This window comes from Chanodichthys erythropterus, chromosome 2 (genome assembly GCF_024489055.1).
Source record: "Chanodichthys erythropterus isolate Z2021 chromosome 2, ASM2448905v1, whole genome shotgun sequence".
In the NCBI taxonomy this organism is placed as follows: domain Eukaryota; kingdom Metazoa; phylum Chordata; class Actinopteri; order Cypriniformes; family Xenocyprididae; genus Chanodichthys; species Chanodichthys erythropterus.
In genome coordinates this window covers 40248484-40269281 of record NC_090222.1, presented here as the reverse complement: position 1 = coordinate 40269281, position 20798 = coordinate 40248484, and the positions used below count along the sequence as shown (strand labels likewise).

Here is a 20798-nt window from a genome sequence, read left to right as displayed (position 1 = left end):
GTATCGCCGTCGATACATCGCCCAGCCCTAATGCCGGTGTATATATGGCAGTTTTCCCCGTGCTAATATCGAATATTGATATTTTTCAAGGTATCGTATCGAAGTTGGAAATTCCGGTATCATGTCAACACTAAAGACATTTTCTTAATTCTCTTTCTTTCTTCAAGGGGTTTAAACTGTCATTCCTATTTCAGAAGAGTCACTCAAGTATCTGTTAAGAAATAAATGTTGTACAATTTGTTCCAACCAGGGTTATTTTAGAATTATTTATTTTCAGGTCACACTCCTAGTCCTTCATATTGAGCCATGAAATAAAAAAAAAACACATTTCTTAATGCTTTCTTGCGTAGAAACCGCCCAAAACTGTAATTTGTCATTCAAAAGAGTCGCTCAAGCTTCTTTTACCAATTCTAATGATTTGCTGCTGGAATATTTTAAACTTAATATATATTTATATAACTGTATAACTCAAGTTAAATGTAGCAAAACACTAGTTGCTGTTTATCTATTTGGCATTTAAATGAAACAGTCGGTTGTGAAATTAAGTTTCACTCCTAGTCCACCATATTAAGTCATGTCTCTCACATTATGACTTTTTTATTAAATTCCATCACATTTTACTAATTGCATCGAATTTGACTTTGGTCAAATTCCGTGATCTGAAGAAACTCCTGCAGTTTCATTGTAAACCCCTAGAGGTTTCACGAACCAGCGTCTAGGAAACCTTGAGATCCGTCAGACACCTGAACCCCGACTCTAATGTGCACCTTAAGGGTAAGTTAATCAGTGAGGAATCACGATCCATTTCCCGTTTGGATTCTCAGGGGACGTGGCCCGCCATCATGACCCTGGCAGTGTTCCCATCTTCTACTTAAATGGCCTGATTTATTAATGGTCCCTGATGCCACCACTGAATGTGTCCTGTCCAGGGTTTTAGTAGATTGCTCTGCACCTCTCTCAAGGCATAATTAATCACAAGTGCTGGAAGATCAGCCACAGTGACTAGCACGTATCTTCTGGGAATCACGCCACCGTGACTCCTGAGTCAGATGAAGAGAAGCGTTTGAAGGTATGAAGTCACGTCCCAGGTGCCACTGATGTCTATGTTTTTCAATCACCCTTAAGTCGCTCTGCACAGACAGCAGTTGTAGCAGTTTATTTGGGGGCCTGGAAGAGTCCTGGAAACTTCTGTGAATCCATATATATATAGTTTTGCTCCGGTCTAAACTTGTCAGGTAGAAACTGCTTTTGTAAGGACGTATAATACTAGAGGAATCGTTCACCCTAAATTAAAATTTATCTCATGATTTACTCACCCTCAAGCCACCCTAGGTGTATCTGACTTTCTTCTTTCAGCCAAACACAATCTGAATTATATTAAATAATATCCTGGCCAAGTTTTATAATGGCATTGAATAGTGCCCAAGTTTTCCATACGACTCCAATGGGCTAATAAATGCCTTCTAAAGAGAAGCGATGGGTTTTTGTAAGAAAAATATCCCTGTTTAAAACTTTATAATCATTGCCTTCTGGTAACATGCTTTTCTTGATCCAATCAATTCCCAGAGAGGGAAAAACGAGCCACACCCTCTCTTTTTCTTATTCAATATTTTGTTTTACTCAGAATATACTGAAGTCGGTCGCAACTTCCGGTTCACGCAGACTAGACATGTGGCGATATTCGGTAATGCGATACATCACGATAATGAATATGCACAATATTGTTATCGTGGGCACTTCAAAATATCGTAAATAATTTTAATAATTGGTAATTATTTTTATAATGCATTTAAGAATACTTTCTAAATCAACGTATAAAATGCACAACACCGCTGTATTCTGCATCAAAGAGACACACACTCAGATATAAACAAGCCTAACGTGCACAAGAAGCACTTGACGGAACGAGAAGGAGACGCGTTGAATGAAAGTGCACGTTCAATCTCTGACAGCAGAGGGTGCTGATGGAACAGCAGAAATGCAGCGGTTACCCCGGAAACCCCGCAAACAATGCAACTGCGCAAAGTTTTTAAAATGCTTCAAACAGCCATTCATTTTTTTTTTTTTTTTTTTTGTAATCTCAATGTTGTTCATCACCAAATACTGAATACTTAAAGACTTAATAGGCTATTTATTTTCAAACTTAAATATTTTAATATTTTAATCTGGACTACAACATGCCCTAATGATTATAAATGTTCTGATTATTTGTTATTGTTCAGTAAAACTTTGAGACACATGGCTTCCTTAGTTAACATGTTAATTCATTATCACTAAACTGAAAATTAAAAATACTTATAAAGCATGAATTATTCTTGGTTAATATTAATTTCTTAGTTACTGTTTAATAACATTACTAAAATCAAAAGAACTTATTTAATGGAGCTGAGATAAAACTAACAATGATCAGCTGTATTTCTTAACTAACATTAACAAAAAATAATACTTACTGTAATAAATGTTGCTCAATCTTAGTTAATGCATTAAATAATGAGATCTTATTGTAAAGTGTTTCCTGTTGTTCTTTATAGCCTAATTCTTTTGCACTTTAATCTGTTAGCAAATTTTACTCTGTATTGTTTGTGTATTGTATTATTGTATTTAAACATTTATTACAAAAAGTTCTTAAACCTGTCATACTATGACAACTTTTTTTGCAACTTCTTTCAATATCGTGATAATACCATATACCGTGATAAAAGCTTCAGCAATTAATCGCAGCATGAAAATGTAATGGTCACATGCATAACGCAGATTTATGCTCATCTAGTCATCCCAAATGACTGTATAAGCATTTTGAACTTTATCATGAGTTTGAGAAGATGTAGCAAAATACATTCGTTTTGATACGAATTCAGATACATGCAATAAAGCTTAAGGTTATGTTTCCTCTTCATGCTCAATGATTATTTATAAACAAATAAATTTACTCTAGTATTCATTTCACTCAACTGACAAGGATCTCTTAGAAGGTATAAATCAAATGACGACTAATGAACAATTTAATTGCATTTTTGCAAGAAGCTTGATAGTTAAAATTTGACTGGAAATCCAGTCATTTAAACCAAAGAACCAATTGCTCTCGTCTCCACATTGAGAAGTTGCATTGAACAGTTGTGATTGAGAGATGCAAACGAGCATTTCAATGCTTTCTTCAATTGGATCATTGCAGACTGAAAGATTGATTGTAAATGGTGGACGAGAAAGTGGTGACGGGCAGAGTAGTTTCCAAATTAGCCTTGCAGCTGAACATCAGCAGAGCACTTGAAGTTGCACTTTTGGCAGCACGTCGACAGAATTAAGCACCATCTGTCAGATTATGAAAGGCTGTGAAGACACGTCACAATCGTATCACATTGGATAATTAATCTACAAACAAGATTTGCATTTCCAGAATGATGAGGCAGTGCTTGCAAGACAGCAGAAGAGCAGTGTTAATGATTAGGTCAATTTGGGTTTTAGACTTTAGTTCTGACCTAAATAATTGCTGCTGGTCATTGGGAGAAGAGAACTTAAATTTCTAAATTAATATGGTTAAATTAGGGCTGGACGATATGGCCAAAATTTATATCACGATATAATTCTAAATTTCGGTCGATACGATATAATTCCGATATCGATATGAACTATATAATAGCCTCAGAAAAACTGCCAAGAACGGCCACAATGGATGTCTGTACCGCACCGAAACCGTGACCCTAAAAATAGGACTACTGTCAAATAAAAATAAAGAAAATAAGAACAAACAATCAAACTACAAGCAACATCACAAATAAGTACAATAAAGCAAATATTCAAATAAAATAAACAGTGCTTTTCAGGTTTTTCAGGTATGTAACAGTAGTTTTCAGGTACAGAAAATGGATAAAGTAATCAAATATAAAATAACACTGCATATTATCTTTACTGTATATAAGATGAATCATTATTGAAGTTACAAAAACTATTCAGTCAAGAGCAGTGAGTGATTTCTTTGTTATTTGATTTAACATTAAAAACAGGCAGCAGGAATAGTTTTTTTTCCCTTTAAGACAACCAGTACATATACTGTTACACATGCGCTGTCTTTCTCGACTGTTATACATTCACTTAAGACATAACTGACTATGTTTGCTAGGATACTCGACAAGACGGGCATGTTGACATCATTTTTTGTATGAATGTGGCCGTCGAAGCGCAAGACTTGAAAGAGAACTCAGTATTTGCGCGCTGTCTGAAATAAGCGTGTGCGCGCTTCGGATGAGCGCACACAAATCTTCTCATAGCGCGTGCGAGTTCTCTCTCTTTCGTGACTTGTTCTTGAAGGTTTAAATCAGCAAGGCTTAAATGAGTTTAGTTTAAACACAGATAGCAATGTGTGCTGTTCAGGTCTCACCTGCGCTCGCGCGCTATCAACACCCGGGTGATGACGGCGTAAATGACTGGACATTACAGCATACGGCACTAACGTTAGCTGTTAACAGTTTACAAAGAGTTACTGTTTTGTCCACGCTTTTTGATTATCATTGTTGTAACGTTTTGCGCATCCATCGACTGAAACATACATTATCTGAACTCTGTCTGTTTTCCACGTTGCTATTTTAAACAAACCATATTAACCAATAGATACGCTGATGGCAGCGTGTCTCTGTGGTGTACGTCATCACGCAAATAGCCAATCGTGTTCTGCTCTTTCTAACCGCTGCGCCTCAAGTCAGTGAGAAATGCTGTAATGTATATCGAAATACCGGAAATGTGTTTAAAAATCATATCACCGTTATCGAAAAGAATTATATCGCGATATATATTGATATTAAATTATTGTCCAGCCCTAGGTTAAATGGAAGATTACACTTTATTTCGATAGTCCACTTTAGACATTCTACTGTAAGTAACTTTGCACCTACATGTCAACTAACTCTCATTAGAGTATTGGTAGACTGTTAGGGTTATAATATACATGAAGTTACAAAAAAATGGTATGAATAACCTTTTAAATGTGTTGTTCATTGATACCTAATGCATGTTAATGAATAGAACCTTGTTAATTGTTTGAAACATCCAAGCTGCCAATCATCCAAGTCAGATTATCTGGTTAAATCCAGTCTTTGTTTTGCATGTTGTTATTTTTATGTTTGGCTTCTTCAACAAAAGAAAAACAATGACAGTAGCTCTTGTGTTTGGCTGTTGGGTAATGCTTGTTATGATCTGCTTCTCCGGAGGGACATATTTCATCCAGCGGGCTGCCGTAAGGCACTACTGCGTAAAATAGTTGTTTTTCCTCCCTAGAGGGTTCCCCCCTAATTGACTGCTTGAAATATGAAGTTCATGGTGAACCATGTGGTTCATTGTTGCATTTGTCCTCTTATAGAGATAAGATATAGTCCTGATGCACATGTGAGAAGACCTTGTTGTGCCTGTTGGTGCATCATACAGTGAGGGATGAGCAAATCCCTTTCCATTCTGGCGAGCCATCCAGGCTCCGAGCGCTCTCGCCTCTTATGTCCTTGTTATTCTGATGTTGTTCCAGTGTAAGTCATATTGAATGTTCCTACAGGTAATTAGAGGCTCGCCAGGCATGCTTTCTGCAGAACAAGTGTGAAATATGAAATCATCTGCCGTTTGCAGATGTGCACAAGGGCAGCTTTTGGAGGGAGGAAACAAGCATTTCCTTCTGTTCTCTTTTCTCGGCCAGCCAGCAATGGGGATTGTGTGAAATGCAGAGGGAGTGTCATTGTGACACGCTGGCGCACGTGTTTTCTCGCCGTCTTATTGACAGATGCATGTGTGACTGGAAGCGAACAACATATCGAGCTCCCCCGTCTCGTCCGTCGTCAGCAAGGCAAGCTAGCTAATTTTCTCCTCGCAAGCAGCTGCATAATAGGATCTGAGGCTCGCTTTGTTCTGTGTTCCACCGGGCATCACAGATTAGCTGCAATTAATCTTAGTTAAGAGAGCCCTGTGTGTGCCTGACACCCTTTTACGCCGGGAGGGATGCAGCGCTGCCACTGCTGCAGAAAAGCAGAGGGGAAAATAAACATCAGGCTGCTTTATACGAGTCAATATCTTGTGCCTCTAATGGGACAAGATTCGACCAAAGCAACCCTTCATTTGACAAATACATCCCATCATTCAAGCTGTTGTTTCACCCCTCCTTTTACTTCTCTTCCTTTGCCGTGCTTCTCGTCAGTCCCATGGGATTCTCCTCACAGACTGTCTTCATGCTCAGGCACCGGCCCTTTCTTTCAGAGATGCCTTCTTGCTGGCGTCTCATTGAAGAATGTGCTTTTAAATCTTTCCCACCGAATGTTGAATCCGTGCCACAACTATTGGGGTGGACACCAAATTCCTCAAATCTTGGTTATGGACACGTAAAATTACTTTTCAAATTCTACTAATTGGTTTTTAGGCTGATTGCGGGTTAATCTGATCCCGAGCGGACAACCGTTTTTTTTTTTTTTTTTGACTATATGCAAAAAATAAATGGAATGGAACCAAGTGTCTTAAATGAATAGTTCACACAAAAATGAAAATTATCCAATGATTTACTCACCCTCATGGCTCCAGGGGTTAATAAAAGCCTTCTGAAGTGAAACGATGGGTTTTTGTAAGAAAAATATCCATATTTAAAATTTTATAAACTATAATACTTAGTTTCCGGCAAACGGCCATACATATCTAGTAGGGGTGTAACGATACGCTCAGGTCACTATACGGTACGTATCTCGATACGGAGTCCACGATACGATACGCATCACGATATTTTGAACAAAATGAAACTGAAATTCAAACAAGATTTTATTAAAAAAACATTAACAAATTTCAATAATTTTCCTTGTTGTACATACAAGATCACATTTCAAGGTTTAATAAAAACCTTCTGTATTCAAATTAACAGTTGAATAGGGCTGTCTGTCACTGAAAAAAAATGTTAAATTTAACATGAACTTAGAATTATGAATAGGGGCCGTTCACGTATCGCGTCTAAACGCGTGGAAGGCGCGGCCGCACCGCTTCTCCTTCTTTCCAAAGCGCTTGCGCTCCCGTGGCGTCGGTCGTTGCTATGCAACCATGAACTGAGCTCTCCAAGAGGATCAGGATGTTTCTGCAAAGGATAAATGATTTCTAGCCCTTGCATTAGTTTTACTACGAGATATATTGATGGAGATAAAATATAAAAACCACCATGTACAGCTATGATCAGCTGTTCGGCTGAGCTTTTGATGTTTTGTTAGGGAAAGGCCATAGCTGATCGGTTGATTCTTGTCACACGACCTGCGGTGCGCTTGCGGCATTCTGAGAAGTTGAGAATTGCATGCACGTCGATCCCAATATGAGCGCGCCTGCCGCTTCATATCGCATATCGTTACAGCCCTAATATCTAGTTAGGGCGAAAGAGTGACCTCTGACCTGATGCATGACGTAGGATAGATGGCTCTCGCGGTTCATACAAATAGGGCTGGGCAACAAACTCAAGCTCCTCTTCTCTATATCGAAATTCTCTGACATTTCTCTTTAAAAATGTTAGTTTTATACTTCTAATTTGTGACCGGTGCTCTATCCTCTGTGCTTCCGCATTCGTTAATTCATCATTTGTCACGTCAGAGGTAAATCTTCCAGTTCGTAACTCGATGCGTATGGCTGTTTGATGGAAGCTAAATAATATTATAGCTTATATATGGATATTTTTCTTACAAAAACCCATCGCTTCGCTTCAGAAGGCCTTTAATAACCCCCTGGAGCTGTATGGATTGCTTTTATGATGGATGGATGCATTTTTTTTGGGCTTCACAATCTGTAGTCCCATTCACTCCCATTATAAAGCTTGGAAGAGCCAGGATATTTTTTAATGTAACTCTAAAGAAGATAGTCACACACCTAGGATGGCTTGAGGGGGAGTAAATCATGGGATAATTTTCATTTTTGGGTGAACTTTACCTTTTAAGATTCGTATTCATACTTTATTGACTCAAATGCTTGTGGTGTGGAATTTAAAAACTGAGGAATGGCACAGGATTGTGTGTAGGGCTTATTTTCGACCCCCTAATAGTCGACCTAACCATTGGTCGACTAGAGGCTTAGTTGACCAAAATTGTATTAGTTGGTTAGTCGCAGAAAAAAACAACCTTGTTGGAAAGTCATACAGTCAATGAGGAACAGATCGTTAACGGTGGTAATTACAGTATGCTGGAAAGCCAAAAGTTCGCCTATCCATCGACCTCAAATATGGCTTATCATTTGAAACATGTAACATGTAAGTTCTTGCTCTAACATTAACCTAGACAAAAGTGTGCTGCTATTAGGTGCATATCCAAGTGTTTGTGTGGAAGCTGATGTATAGCGTACTTTACTGCATGGAGGCGCCGGTGTGATCACTTGCACAGCGGAAACAACTTTAAAATTAAAAATTTGTCTTTCAGATAAGAGTAATACATCATTCGAAGCTGGGTCTACTTTTGTGTAAACTTGCAATAATAAGAAAATGTTGTGCTTTTCTAAAATAAACAAACAGGATGCGCTTTCTGCCGTATCGGTCTCTTTGGACTGGAGCATGTCACAAAAATGAGCTGAAACTCAGCATATAATTGCCTCACAAACATGAGAAAAATATCTATAGAAAGCGTGAAATGCATACAAACCAATGCAAATCGAAAATAAATATTCTCTGCATCTGTAATCCGTATGAAAGTTACGTTCACTAAACTGCGGCGAAGGCGAGTGAGCATTGTCAACTTCATCTTTGCAGCCGACAGACTCAGAAAACACTAGTTTATTAATAATGTCTCCTTTTATGTTTTTTTCTCAATGCATTCATATCATTACTTTTGCCTGTGCTTTGTGGTGAGTTTTACGTGTGCGCATTATAGTTCAGTATTTTCCTCCGTATATAAGAAATTAAATTAATATAAATGAGCAATTAGTCAACTAAAGGTTTAAATGAACAACTAATAGTCAACTAGAACAAGCTTTAGTTGGGGGCAGCCCTAGTTGTGCATTCATGTTTTACAAATGTTCATTTTAATTCTATTTTATGACATTTAAACTAAATTCAAATACACGCTGCTAACTCAACACAAAAATTCATGGATTGAAACAGAATTTAAATGTCAATCAGAATAAAGCAGAATTAAAATGAACATTTGTAACCCTGTTTTGAACTAGAAAAGCCAAGACTTTGAATGTCATCTTTAAAAGTTTTGAAAGACGTTTGAAAAGTCTTGACGGTTTATAGGCCATTTCTTGTTCAATTCTGAATCGTGCACAATCCTGAATACAACACTTTTTTTTTTTTTTGGTCATCTGAATAGTTGACACCAAAGCCTGTCCCTCACAGCCTTTTCATTTGCGTTAAATTAAACATGGCGTTTACCCTGACTAATGCCCACAATGCTCTAGAGTGAGGTAATGCTGTTGGCCTGCTGTCTCTGTATTAATTCTCGCCATGGTTTGTGCTTAATGAACCAGGATCCCGTTCTCCGTACTGCAGCTTCATCCGGTATTGGCAGACCTTGCCGGGTGGAAGCAGTGGCGCAGTAGATTGCCACGACGGGAGGCATCTTGTTATTCCAAATGGAAGACTGGTGGGTGTCAGAGGGCCCAGTGTTGACCTTTGTTGGTTGAACGTGCACAGTGGTGGTTTCAAATCATCTGATTTAATCTTTTTTTTGGGATTAAGCTGCCGTTTTGGATTGGCCATTTTGCAGTACCATCACGCAGGCTGCACAGCCGTATCAAATTAGAGAATTGCAGCTTTGGAAGGCTGAGACGCATGCATAATGCAGATCTCTATCCGTTTGATTGTCACTGCTGCGGCCTGAAGGAGCCGTGGCATTGTCTTTCGGTATGGCTGTGGCTCTCTTTCAGGGTTCATTGGGAGGAAAAATGAAGCTGGAATCCATGATGATTATCCTTAGAGGTTCTGGTTTGGCTTGTCGAGGTGAATATGGTTGTAATTTGTCTAATCGTTGCTGTGGCCCATGGTTATTTGAGGCATGAATCTTAAGCTATGTCATTCAGAGGCGTAGATGAAGCTATTCGTAGTGGTTGTTAGTCTTGTGTGCACCATCATGAATGGATAACTTTCTTGCATTACAATTTGCAGCAACGTCAGACTTTCTTACAATGCGACACCATTTTAAAGGGGACCTATAATACAAGATACAATAGACACGTTCTGGGGAGACCTGAGACTTATGGGAAGTTTCAGCTCAAAATCCCCCACAGATCCTTTATTAGAGCTTGTCAAATTTGCCTCTATTTGGGTGTGAGCAAAGACACGCCTTTTTGTGTGTGTCCCTTTAAATGCAAATGAGCTGCTTCTCCCCGCCCCCTTTCCAGAAAAGGGCGGAGCTTTAACAACTCAACAACAACAAAGCTGGAGAATCTCACGCAGCCAAAATGAGGAAAGTGTTCAGCCTTACATTGTTCAAACCGGAGTCGACACTGATGGAGAGACTCAGGAAGAAGTTACAACTTTTAGACGTTTCTGAATGGTTAGTGGATAAATTGATGTAGTTGCTGTGGAGTTGATTCAACTCATCCACTAGCATGTGCCGTCATGTTCATCTTTTGTGTTGAATTGACCCTCGTTTGTGAAGCAGTCCGGCGTAAAATGACGGCATGACAACAACACTCTACTACAACAACTCTTCCTCTTCTCTAAAGCAGCCCAACATGGCCCCGCCCCCTTTGTTGTGTGTTCTCAGGGGCGGGGTTTATGTAAATTTTAGCGTTAGTGATGTCATTAACCCGGGAAAAAGCTTGTTGTAGTTCCTACCAGCCATTTAAACAGCGATTTCTGTAAAAGAAAATACCTCTCTTTGCATTGAACTTTGAGCGTCATAACTTTGCAGATGTTGTTTATGATCAAACAGCAACATTACACACTAACTGAAGTTAAAAAAGTGAAATAATCACCCCTTTAAATGATTTATCATAATCTCTGCATTTTATTTCTTTCTCGATTAGAACTAAATTTCTGAAGCCGTTTGATTTAAAAGAAAATCTGATGTACTCAAAATGCATTGATATGTAAAAGAAAATTAAATCCCCCAGAAGTGGTTTTGATGAAGCCATTTATTTTATTCACTTTTCTTAAGTCATATATTTTCCATTTAAGCCAACCTTGGATCAATATTATTGAACACAAACGGGTTAGTGCCTGCAATCGATAATCTATGCAAATTCTCCAAGGATTCGAAAGTTCTCCTATCTGACATGATCAGGAGCATCTTTCCTCGCTGTGGCTCCTCGGCTGGTTCTTGCACTACGGTGAATTGGTTGTAAATCAGATGCATGTCGTGAGCATTTGGAAGCGTGAAAGAACACATTACAGATGGACCTGCAGTGCAAAACATGCCCTTGATGTTTGATTTCGTATGCTGCTTCTGTTTGGTAGCACCATGCTGTTAATGGACGTGCGGAAAAGAGAGTCGAATGAAATTGCGCTGGCATTATACTTCATGTCTTCTAGCCTGTGGCTCAAGTCTATCAGCCCTGGCCAATAATAAGCAATCCATTTGCAACTCCAAGCCTTGATGAATTACAATGTGTGCCTGAGCGGTACATGACCCGAGAAGTGGTGGATGTGAAAGCGTGCAATTCCAGACGCCAGTTATTGCTCTCATGTTTGACGGGCCTGTTTGCCAAACGGATTCATGGTTGCCCTGACACTAAGAAATCAGGCCCCACGAAAGGCAATAAATTATTCTCCCGTCTGACACGAGCTCTTATTACCTGTGTCACTCTACATAGAAGGGACGTGTTGGCCTAATGGCGGATTTCGTCGGGGAGGAATTTTCCAGCACAGTCACTGACAAATCAAATGTCACTGCTCGTCCAGGTAATGACGTCTTTGCCTCCCACTCGGCTTGTGTTTCACACTCGAGGCTTGACAGCAGAACCCAGTGTTTCATGAAATTAATGCTCCTTTCTTTGGTGGAGTAACACAGTCTAAGTAATTCGGGTCGGGTGGGGTTTGACCCACAAGTGCCAGTTGCACACAAAAGCCTTTGAATTATACAGAACCCTTAGTCGTCACAACAATAGGGCGCAATGCTCTGCAATCCCAGCTTTCCGCGCTTGCCCAGCTTAAATGAGACTTCAGCTTTCTGTGAAGATCAAGGGAGCGAGTTATCGCCCTGAAATACCCGTGTTCAAAAGCCATTTATGCAAAAGGAGCACCTTTGCTTCGTTTTGTTTTGTAACCGACGTCTGATATTCAGGTTTTGACATGAGCTTTTTTTTGCTCACCAGCCACTGTGGCTAGTGGTTTTCCAAAGTTACTAGTCACTCGGCATTTTCACTGGCCATCATTTTGACATCGAAACCATGGGGAAAAACTGCAATACAGATATTTTTAAAGACCCGTGTGGTGAAAATCAGGTTTTTAATGTTGTTTATATGTCTGTGGTGTTTTTAATATGCTTTAAGACCAACTTAACTGCTGTGAAAAAAGACACACAAAATCGCTGGTGTCTGTGATGTCACAAACTACCTTGTAACCAATCATGTCAATGTGCTGGCGGGTTTTAGCATATCATTAACAGCGAACTAGCAGGGCAGTCTTGAGAATTATCCTGGTATATTTTTCTGTTGATATGAAAAATTGTTGATTTTAGCAGTATATGGCGGGTGTATGATGTACATTACGATATTATGATTAACTTTATAACTATTATAACTTTATATTTTTACGGGAACATGGTTTGTGTAACATTTATTAGCTGTTTGATAACGTGGTCAAGCAAAAGGCTAATTATCGTATGTGTCCGATGTTGTAAAAAGTGATTGTGCAGCATTTACCTCAGTAAGTAAAGCGAGTTCATCTCTGAGCTGGCGTGGGTGGAGGCGGGGCTAATTTGCATATTCTTTGATCCGCGTATACTAAAAATTTAAATGTCATTTTGGTGATTTAAAGATGAGTTTTAAGGGATAAAATGATTGACTACAGGGGGATTTTAATATTGTCTCAAAATTTGGCAGCAGGTTTATTAGGCTGCTGTCACTTTAAGACCTGACGCACAGATTAAATATACTGTTACACATGCGTTTTCTTTCTCAACTGTTTACGTTCACTTCAAACATAACCGACTGTGTTTACGTGAATACTCGCCAAGACCGGCATTTTGTGTATATTTGACTAAGCGCGATGAGCAGCGAAAAAGAACTCAATTTAGTACTGAGAGGCGGATTTATGCTTGTGCACTTTGGTGTACGAGAACAAAATATGCGGGAATAAGTGAAATTATGCGCAATACACACAATCCCACTGAAATCCAAGCCCTGTAACACCAACAACATTCATCCGGATCAAACGAAACGAGGCGGATTTGTGTGTCGACTCACAGTTGGAGAGAGAAAGCGCAGCTGGTATCGTGTATCTATTCTGCGGAAAATGACTATTGGAAACGTATTATTATTGACTATTGAAAGATATTTCAGTATCTATGCATTGAAAAATCGATCTTTTTGACAACACTACATTGTGCTTAGTTAATTATTTCAGAGGCCTTTTTAAAAGATTACAATAAAAAAAAATGCATGCATATACATGTTCAACTCACCAAAGTGGCTATTATGAGTGACTACGTTTCACTCCACCGTTGAAATCCACCAGCATTTGGCATGTTAATGTCAATCCCTGCTGATTTTTAGCATTTGCATTCCAAGTTATATGATGGATTTCTCCCAAAAAAGCAACATTGTTTATTCTGCTGTAGGCGCAAAAAAGCCATTTTGCGATGTTTCACCCTTTCAATTGGTGACTATTGTAAAAGTTGCGTAAACGCCCTTGCCTCATTTAGCATGGGTATTTTTAGAGGGTTTCATATCAAGGAAGTGTCATTGTGAGGCTTCCATGGGAATGCAAATTGCATCTCTGGCTGAATGTATTGCCTCATACCCATCAGCTTTTACAGCACTGTAGGGATTGTTTACTATGGCAGAGCCGTCTTTCCTCTAGAAGCGGGCCTTGAGAGTGTTTATTTTGGGGCTTGAAGATTTGAATCGCTTGTTTGGCTTCAATTTAGTTCTTTAAAACGTCGCCCCCCTCGTGCATTCGCTTGGAGGAAGCCAACCAAGAGTTTCGGAACAAATTACATCTCGCTGTCTCATTCATATTCACCGTCGCCTGTCAGGTCCTAGCGGTGATGAATTTAGTTGTTAGGCCTGGTGGGCACGCTCGAATTTGCCAAAGCAAACGCTTGTGCTGAATTCATTCCACGCACGCAGCTCGGGGACCGATCGCTGGATACGTAGGATGCCAGTCACCTGCCATCAGACTAGTCGATTGGGATGGGCGTGGAATAGCAAAAGGAAAGGTTTCGCCAGTGCTACGCTCCTCACGATTGGTGGAAGTGCTCTTCTCGGAGGAATATCATCATCTGTAGAGCGCTGAGAGTGCTGCTTGCAGCATGTAACAGAAATGAAGAATAGTTCTTCCACTTTATTATGCTTTCATCTAGCGGTCTCTACAGCGGCTGTGCTTTTAAGGCAAGCCAATATTTTGCTTTATGTTTGGGTTTTGTATATTACAGCTGTGTTTTTTTGAGATGGAGATGTGCACGTCAACTGTTCCAGTCTCCTCTGGGAAATATTATGGTTAAGGGATCTGATGGGTTTTTTTTTTCCCCCTTAAGCCAACACCAATTTTAGACTTGAGTTTGTCCTTTGTACATGCACACACTCTGATAGATGCCTAATCCTCTTGATATTTGATGAGATTTTCTTTGTTTGAGGAAATATTGTGTCTGTGGAGGTGCTGTCTGATTTGCAGCGTCTTGGGACGGTCAAGAGGGCCTCAGATACACCTGTTGAGTGTTTGCCAGTACACAAACCGGTCCTGAGTAATAGTTGTGTGTCTTTTGGATTATTTTATTTTGTGTTTCCAAAGACTTTTCTTCCACCTTGAGACTGCAATAATACTAGAAAGGCAGGAAACATACTCTGTGCAAGTTGTAGGAAATGCTTTTAGCTTTATGGAAGCATGTTCTTGTTTGTTGTTGCATTATGAAATGTCTGTTATGCAAGTACATATTGCTTTTCAAGTTTGTATTACAGATATATTTACCCAACATTTTTATTCGTTTTTTTAATATTGTCGATAAGATGAGGTTCCAAAACAATAGTTCCTAAAAACATTATTCACAGTAAAATTATTATTATTATTATTATTATTATTATAAATAATAATTATAAGATAAGTAGTATACATTATATTACTGATGATGATAATTAGTAGTAGTAATGATGATGATGATGATGATGATGATGATGATGATGATGATAACTCAACAAATATAAAAGCACATTATTTAATAATAATAATTCCTATAATAAATTTTGATGGCATATATTATTCAATAGTTGTAGTAGTAATAATAATAATAATAATAATAATAATAATAATAATAATAATATGTATATATTATTATTATTATTATTATTATTATCATTATTATGTATAATAATATGTATATTATTATTATTATTTATAATAATAATATGTATAATAATAATATTAATAATAATAATAATAATAATAATAATAATAATAATAATAATAATAATAATAATAATAATATTAATAATAATAATATTAATAATAATAGTATACATTATATTAATGACGATAATTGTGGTAGTAGTAATAATTCCTAAAATATAAATTGCATTTACTATTCAATAATGATGGTGATGATGATACTAATAACATGAAATATCAATGGCATATGTTTTGCAATAATAATAATAATAATAATAATAATAATAATAATAATAATAATAATAATAATAATAATAATAATAATAATAATAATAATAATAATAATAATAATAATAATAATAATAAAATTATTATTATTTATTATTGACAACAATAATAATAATTAACAGTAATAACAATAATTAATAATACTAATAATAATAATAATAATAATAATAATAATAATAATAATAATAATAATAATAATAATAATAATAATAATTAGTAGTAATAATATTCATAATCATAATAAAATAAATGGTATACATTATATTAATGACGATAATTGTAGTAGTAGTAGTAGTAATGATGATTCCTAAAATATAAATAGCATTTATGATGATGATGATGATGATGATGATGATGATGATGATGATGATGATGATGATACTAATAACGTGAAATATTAATGACATATGTTTTATAATATTATTATTATTATTATTATTATTATTATTATTAAATAATAAATATTATTATTATTATTATTATTATTATTATTATTATTATTATTATTATTATTATTATTATTATTTCTTAAGTATAAATGGCATTTATTTAATAATGATAATAATGAAAATAATACCTAACATAAATATAAATATAGTATTTATTCAGTAATACTAATATCTCCTAAAATAAATATTAATGGCATATATTCAATACTACTACTACTACTACTACTACTACTACTACTACTACTACTACTACTAAATAAATAAATAAATAAATAAATAAAAAAATAAATAAATAAATAAATAAATAAATAAATAAATAAATAAATAAATAAATAAATAAATAAATAAATAAATAAATAAATAAATAAATAAATAATAATAATAATAATAATAATAATAATAATAATAATTTCCTTTAATTTACCCAGACTTTCGAACTTAACTCTATCGCCCCCTTGAGTACTAAGGTTAGTTACCACCACAAACACACAATGACTTACATAATGTTCAACAAGTCTTGTTTTAGGAAGTGTTGTTGAAGTGTGTTTCAGTCCCATCCTCACTCTGGAAGAAAACTCGACGCTCCAACGACTTTTGGCCGGCGTTCCTTTTTCAAAGCAAATTCCGTGACGATTCTTTCTTTTTGCTTTCATCCAGTAAGTCATGGAGTAGTGACAGCATGTCAGGCTCCTGCTCTTCAACAGGAGGAGACCGTTCCTCATCCCACGCTTCTCTGTCCTACTCCTCCAACTGCCTGGAAAAGCTTGGCACAGGCAATTAAACTTTCCCCAGTGCACGGATTTGAATCGGCTTCATCCGAAAGATATCCAGTCTCTTTAACACAGTCTCTTGGAGTGTGCACTACACATTTGCTTGCCTCCCAGTAGGGTTTATTTATAAGCAGGCACATCTGAGTCGAGGTGTGGAGTCTGTCTCTCGTTTGTTCAGACGATTCATCTGCTTCTCTCCTCTCCTGCAGATGTGACGCTCACGCTGCTCCAGCTGAAAGTGAGCTGTCCCTGTGTAAATCCTTGTTAAAGTTCACTGCTGTCCCCTCTTCACCCGGCATTCTGAAGAGCTGACATCTCTCCCCATAATCTGCTGCCCTTCTCTTCTCTTTTCTCCTGTCTGGCTGTGCCAGATCACTCGAGCAAACTTACAGAGGCTTGAGTTTTTACAGACCGTGCACCTAAAATTTGTATTGAGACTTATCGGATTAGGATGCAGTATTTGTAGGGTCTGTGCTGTGCTTTATTAGAGCTGTTTTCCAAGGCAAGACATCTGCATTACTAACGTTGATCAGCATAGAAATGTAGTTCCATTACTGAATGCATGATTTTGACAATTTTACAGTTCAAGTAACACTTTTTTTTTTTTTTTTTATATGGAAGTATTAGTATAAGCACCTTAAAGGGGACCTAATGCCCCTTTCACAAGATGTAATATCAGTCTCTGGTGTCTCCAGAATGTGTCTGAAGTTTCAGCTCAAAATCCCCCAAAGATCATTTAATAGCAGCTTATTAAATTTGCCCCTATTTGAAGGTGAGCAAAAACAAGTCGTTTTTGTGTGTCCCTTTAAATGCAAATGAGCTGCTGCTCCCGCCCCCTTTCCAGAAGAGGGCGGAGCTTTAACAGCTCAACAACAACAAAGCTGGAGAATCTCACGCGGCCAAAATGACGAATGTTTTACATTGTAGCCTTACATTGTTCAAACCGGACACTGATGGAGAGACTCAGAAGATTTTTTAGACGTTTCTGAATGGTTAGTGGATAAATTTATGATCAATTCCTTCGCTATAATCAGAATAAACAATAATTCTGCCTTTCTAAATGGTAGGTTGTCTATGGTTTATACATGCATCATCAAATAATGATTTAAACTCTAATATCTGTGCTAGTATCTCGATATAGGTGCGTTATAATGATATGGAGCTCTGTAATCCATCATCACACCCCGTTATTATTGTGCTTTTGGTCAAATGAATGCGCTCTGGGGAAATTTGATATTGGGAATCCTCCCAGCCATTGTTCTTCCAGCACCTCACTCTTACGCTCTCCCATGATGCACCGGTATGAAGCCTTTCGCTTTGACTAATGAACGGCCCTGGAAATGTCAAACTTTTCTTTACCCAGCACAATCATTTCTCATAAACTCATTTATTTCTCTCTCTTTATCTCTTCCAGTTCAATACCAGATGGAGATGATGAGGAGTCTCCGGCATGTGAACATCGACCATCTCCACGTCGGTTGGTATCAGTCCACGTACTACGGCTCTTTTGTCAGCCGAGCCCTGCTGGACTCGCAGTTCAGCTACCAGCATGCAATCGAAGAGTCTGTGGTGCTTATTTATGGTGAGTCTCATTAGACACAGTAAGAGCGTATTACTCGCATTTCAACTGTAAAATATATTGTATTGTGCAAATTAAAAAGTAGGTCTCATGTCAGTTTATATAAAATTTAAGGTTATAAAAAATGTCTCTTCACCCAAAAATGAAAATTCTCTCATTTTCTCACCCTCAAGTTCTTCTAAACCTATGAGTTTTTGTTCTGTTGAAGTTATTTTGAAGAATGTTGGTAATCAAACAGTTTCTGGTTCCCATTGACTTTCCATAGTATTTTTTATTTTTTTTCATATTATGGAAGTCAGTGGGGACCAGAAACTTGTTGGTCACCAACATTCTTCAAAAATATCTTCTTTTTTTGTTCAATAGAACAAAGAAAACTCACCATTTACAGCAATACAGACAATTTACTATGAAAATACATTGTTTTAAAGCTTTTTAACAGTTATAGCACCACCTATGGTCCGATTTTCGTAAAATTGCACATACCTGTTTAGAATTATGTCACATGTTCTCACTGATTTTAGTGAGGTTCTGAATTTTTGTTTAGGAGTTATAGGCTTTTGCCTGCATTTTCTAAATGCTATAGCTATCCAAAGGGATATTTTGCTAATTATTGATCTAGAGAGTCGAGAGAATTGTACTGCGCTTGTTTGGTTCCAAAAACCTAGGACTAGTTTGCAAAAGTAATTTTTTTTTACATAATCACAAATATTTAATGAACGATTCGATTGACAGCAGTGCTTCTTGAGGCAAAGTGGTTCAGTATGAGATCTATCAAATAATATGAATATTGTGTGTATGTGTGAAACACCACCTGATTACAGAGTTGTAAAACTCGTTTTTCATATTCTCATATTCTAATAGGTGCTTCAACTTCATTGACATGCAATTAGACCAGGGCAAGGGTCTATCACAAAAATTACTTCAATTAAACATCTACAAAGTGAAAAAATGATAATTTGGCTTTTTGATTGTTTTATTCCCATTATGCCCAAGAACACCTTTTGCAGTGGTTTTTTTTTTTTTTTTAATCAGTTGCATTCTTGTTGGTTTTAGTTAAAGTATGCGATGCAGAAATGCTGAGGAATGTGGTTGTTGATCAAGGTCTTCCTGTTGCTCAGTCAAGGGTTCGATACACAAACTTGCAGAATGAATGCCTTGAATGCGATGCAAGTCTCTTGAGATGAAAGCATCTGTGTGTTGCATGATTGTAAAGTGCATTGGTACAATGGTGTGTGAAGTGTGTCCTCAGGACTGGAGTATCTTACTGCCCTGTATTCCACACTCGGTTCACGGCCGCCGTGCTTTATATTTAATCATGCCCCCTTTAAACCCATCAATAATGCAGGCTGATATATTAAAGGCTAAATAAAAATCTGCTCACATCTCTCTGCATACCGTGGAAAGACGTCTTGCAGTTTTCGACCGTGTTAGAAAGCTGTGTTTTTAGTGGAATTTCATCCAATGCATTTCAAGATAAATCACACATGACTTAATGCACTTTTTTTTTTTTACAATAATGCATTTAGCAGACTTGTTTATCTTAATATTAAATTATGATAAAGTTTTGCAACCCTTGTCTCACAACTTGAGACGTCTGATACATAAATGCATTTCTAATGTTACAAATGAGTATTTGTATTTCAAACAATTCACATTAAGATGTGAAATAGTCTTGTATAATAGTCTAAATGCTATAGTTTTTTCCCCTTTATTTGATATGACTCATTTAAATGGTTAAAAATATAAATAAAAAAACATATAATTATAATAAATAATGCAATGGTTTGAACCCATGACCTTGCCAATGCAAGCGCAATGCTCTATAGTTTAAGATCCAAACATTAGACTGGGGTGATTTAAAAATAGCACTTAAAATCCAAAATCTTCGCAGTTGTTTTTGGACTGGACAATAATAGAAAAGTACAAAAAGTACATTTATTTTTGTTTTTCTGCGATATATTGCGATATGAAAACAACTGGAACTTGAATAGCTCTATTTGAAAAGAATTAATTATTCTAGAATGATTGGGATGATTTGTCTCCGTGGAAAATAAAATAAAGTAATTAAAAAAAAAAAAAGATACTTTTAAAAAAAAAAAAAAGAAAGAAAGAAAGAAAGAAAAAGTACTTTTTAAGCCCTCAGGTGAAGTGAATGTACTATATTTTAGTTTTATTTATTTATTTATTTATTTATTTATTTTTCTATTTAATATTTTACATTTTATGGTACTAATTTATATTAATTATAA

The 20798-nt window shown here is 36.8% G+C and overlaps 1 protein-coding gene across 1 annotated transcript in view; it reads left to right on the top strand.

Moving 5' to 3' along the window:
• Nucleotides 1–20798, top strand: part of eif3ha (eukaryotic translation initiation factor 3, subunit H, a) — a 65654-nt gene that overhangs the window by 22500 nt on the left and 22356 nt on the right. The window contains exon 3 of the mRNA XM_067398074.1: nt 18385–18552. Within this exon, the coding sequence (XP_067254175.1) occupies nt 18385–18552 (168 nt within the window). The remainder of the gene's footprint in view (nt 1–18384; nt 18553–20798) is intronic.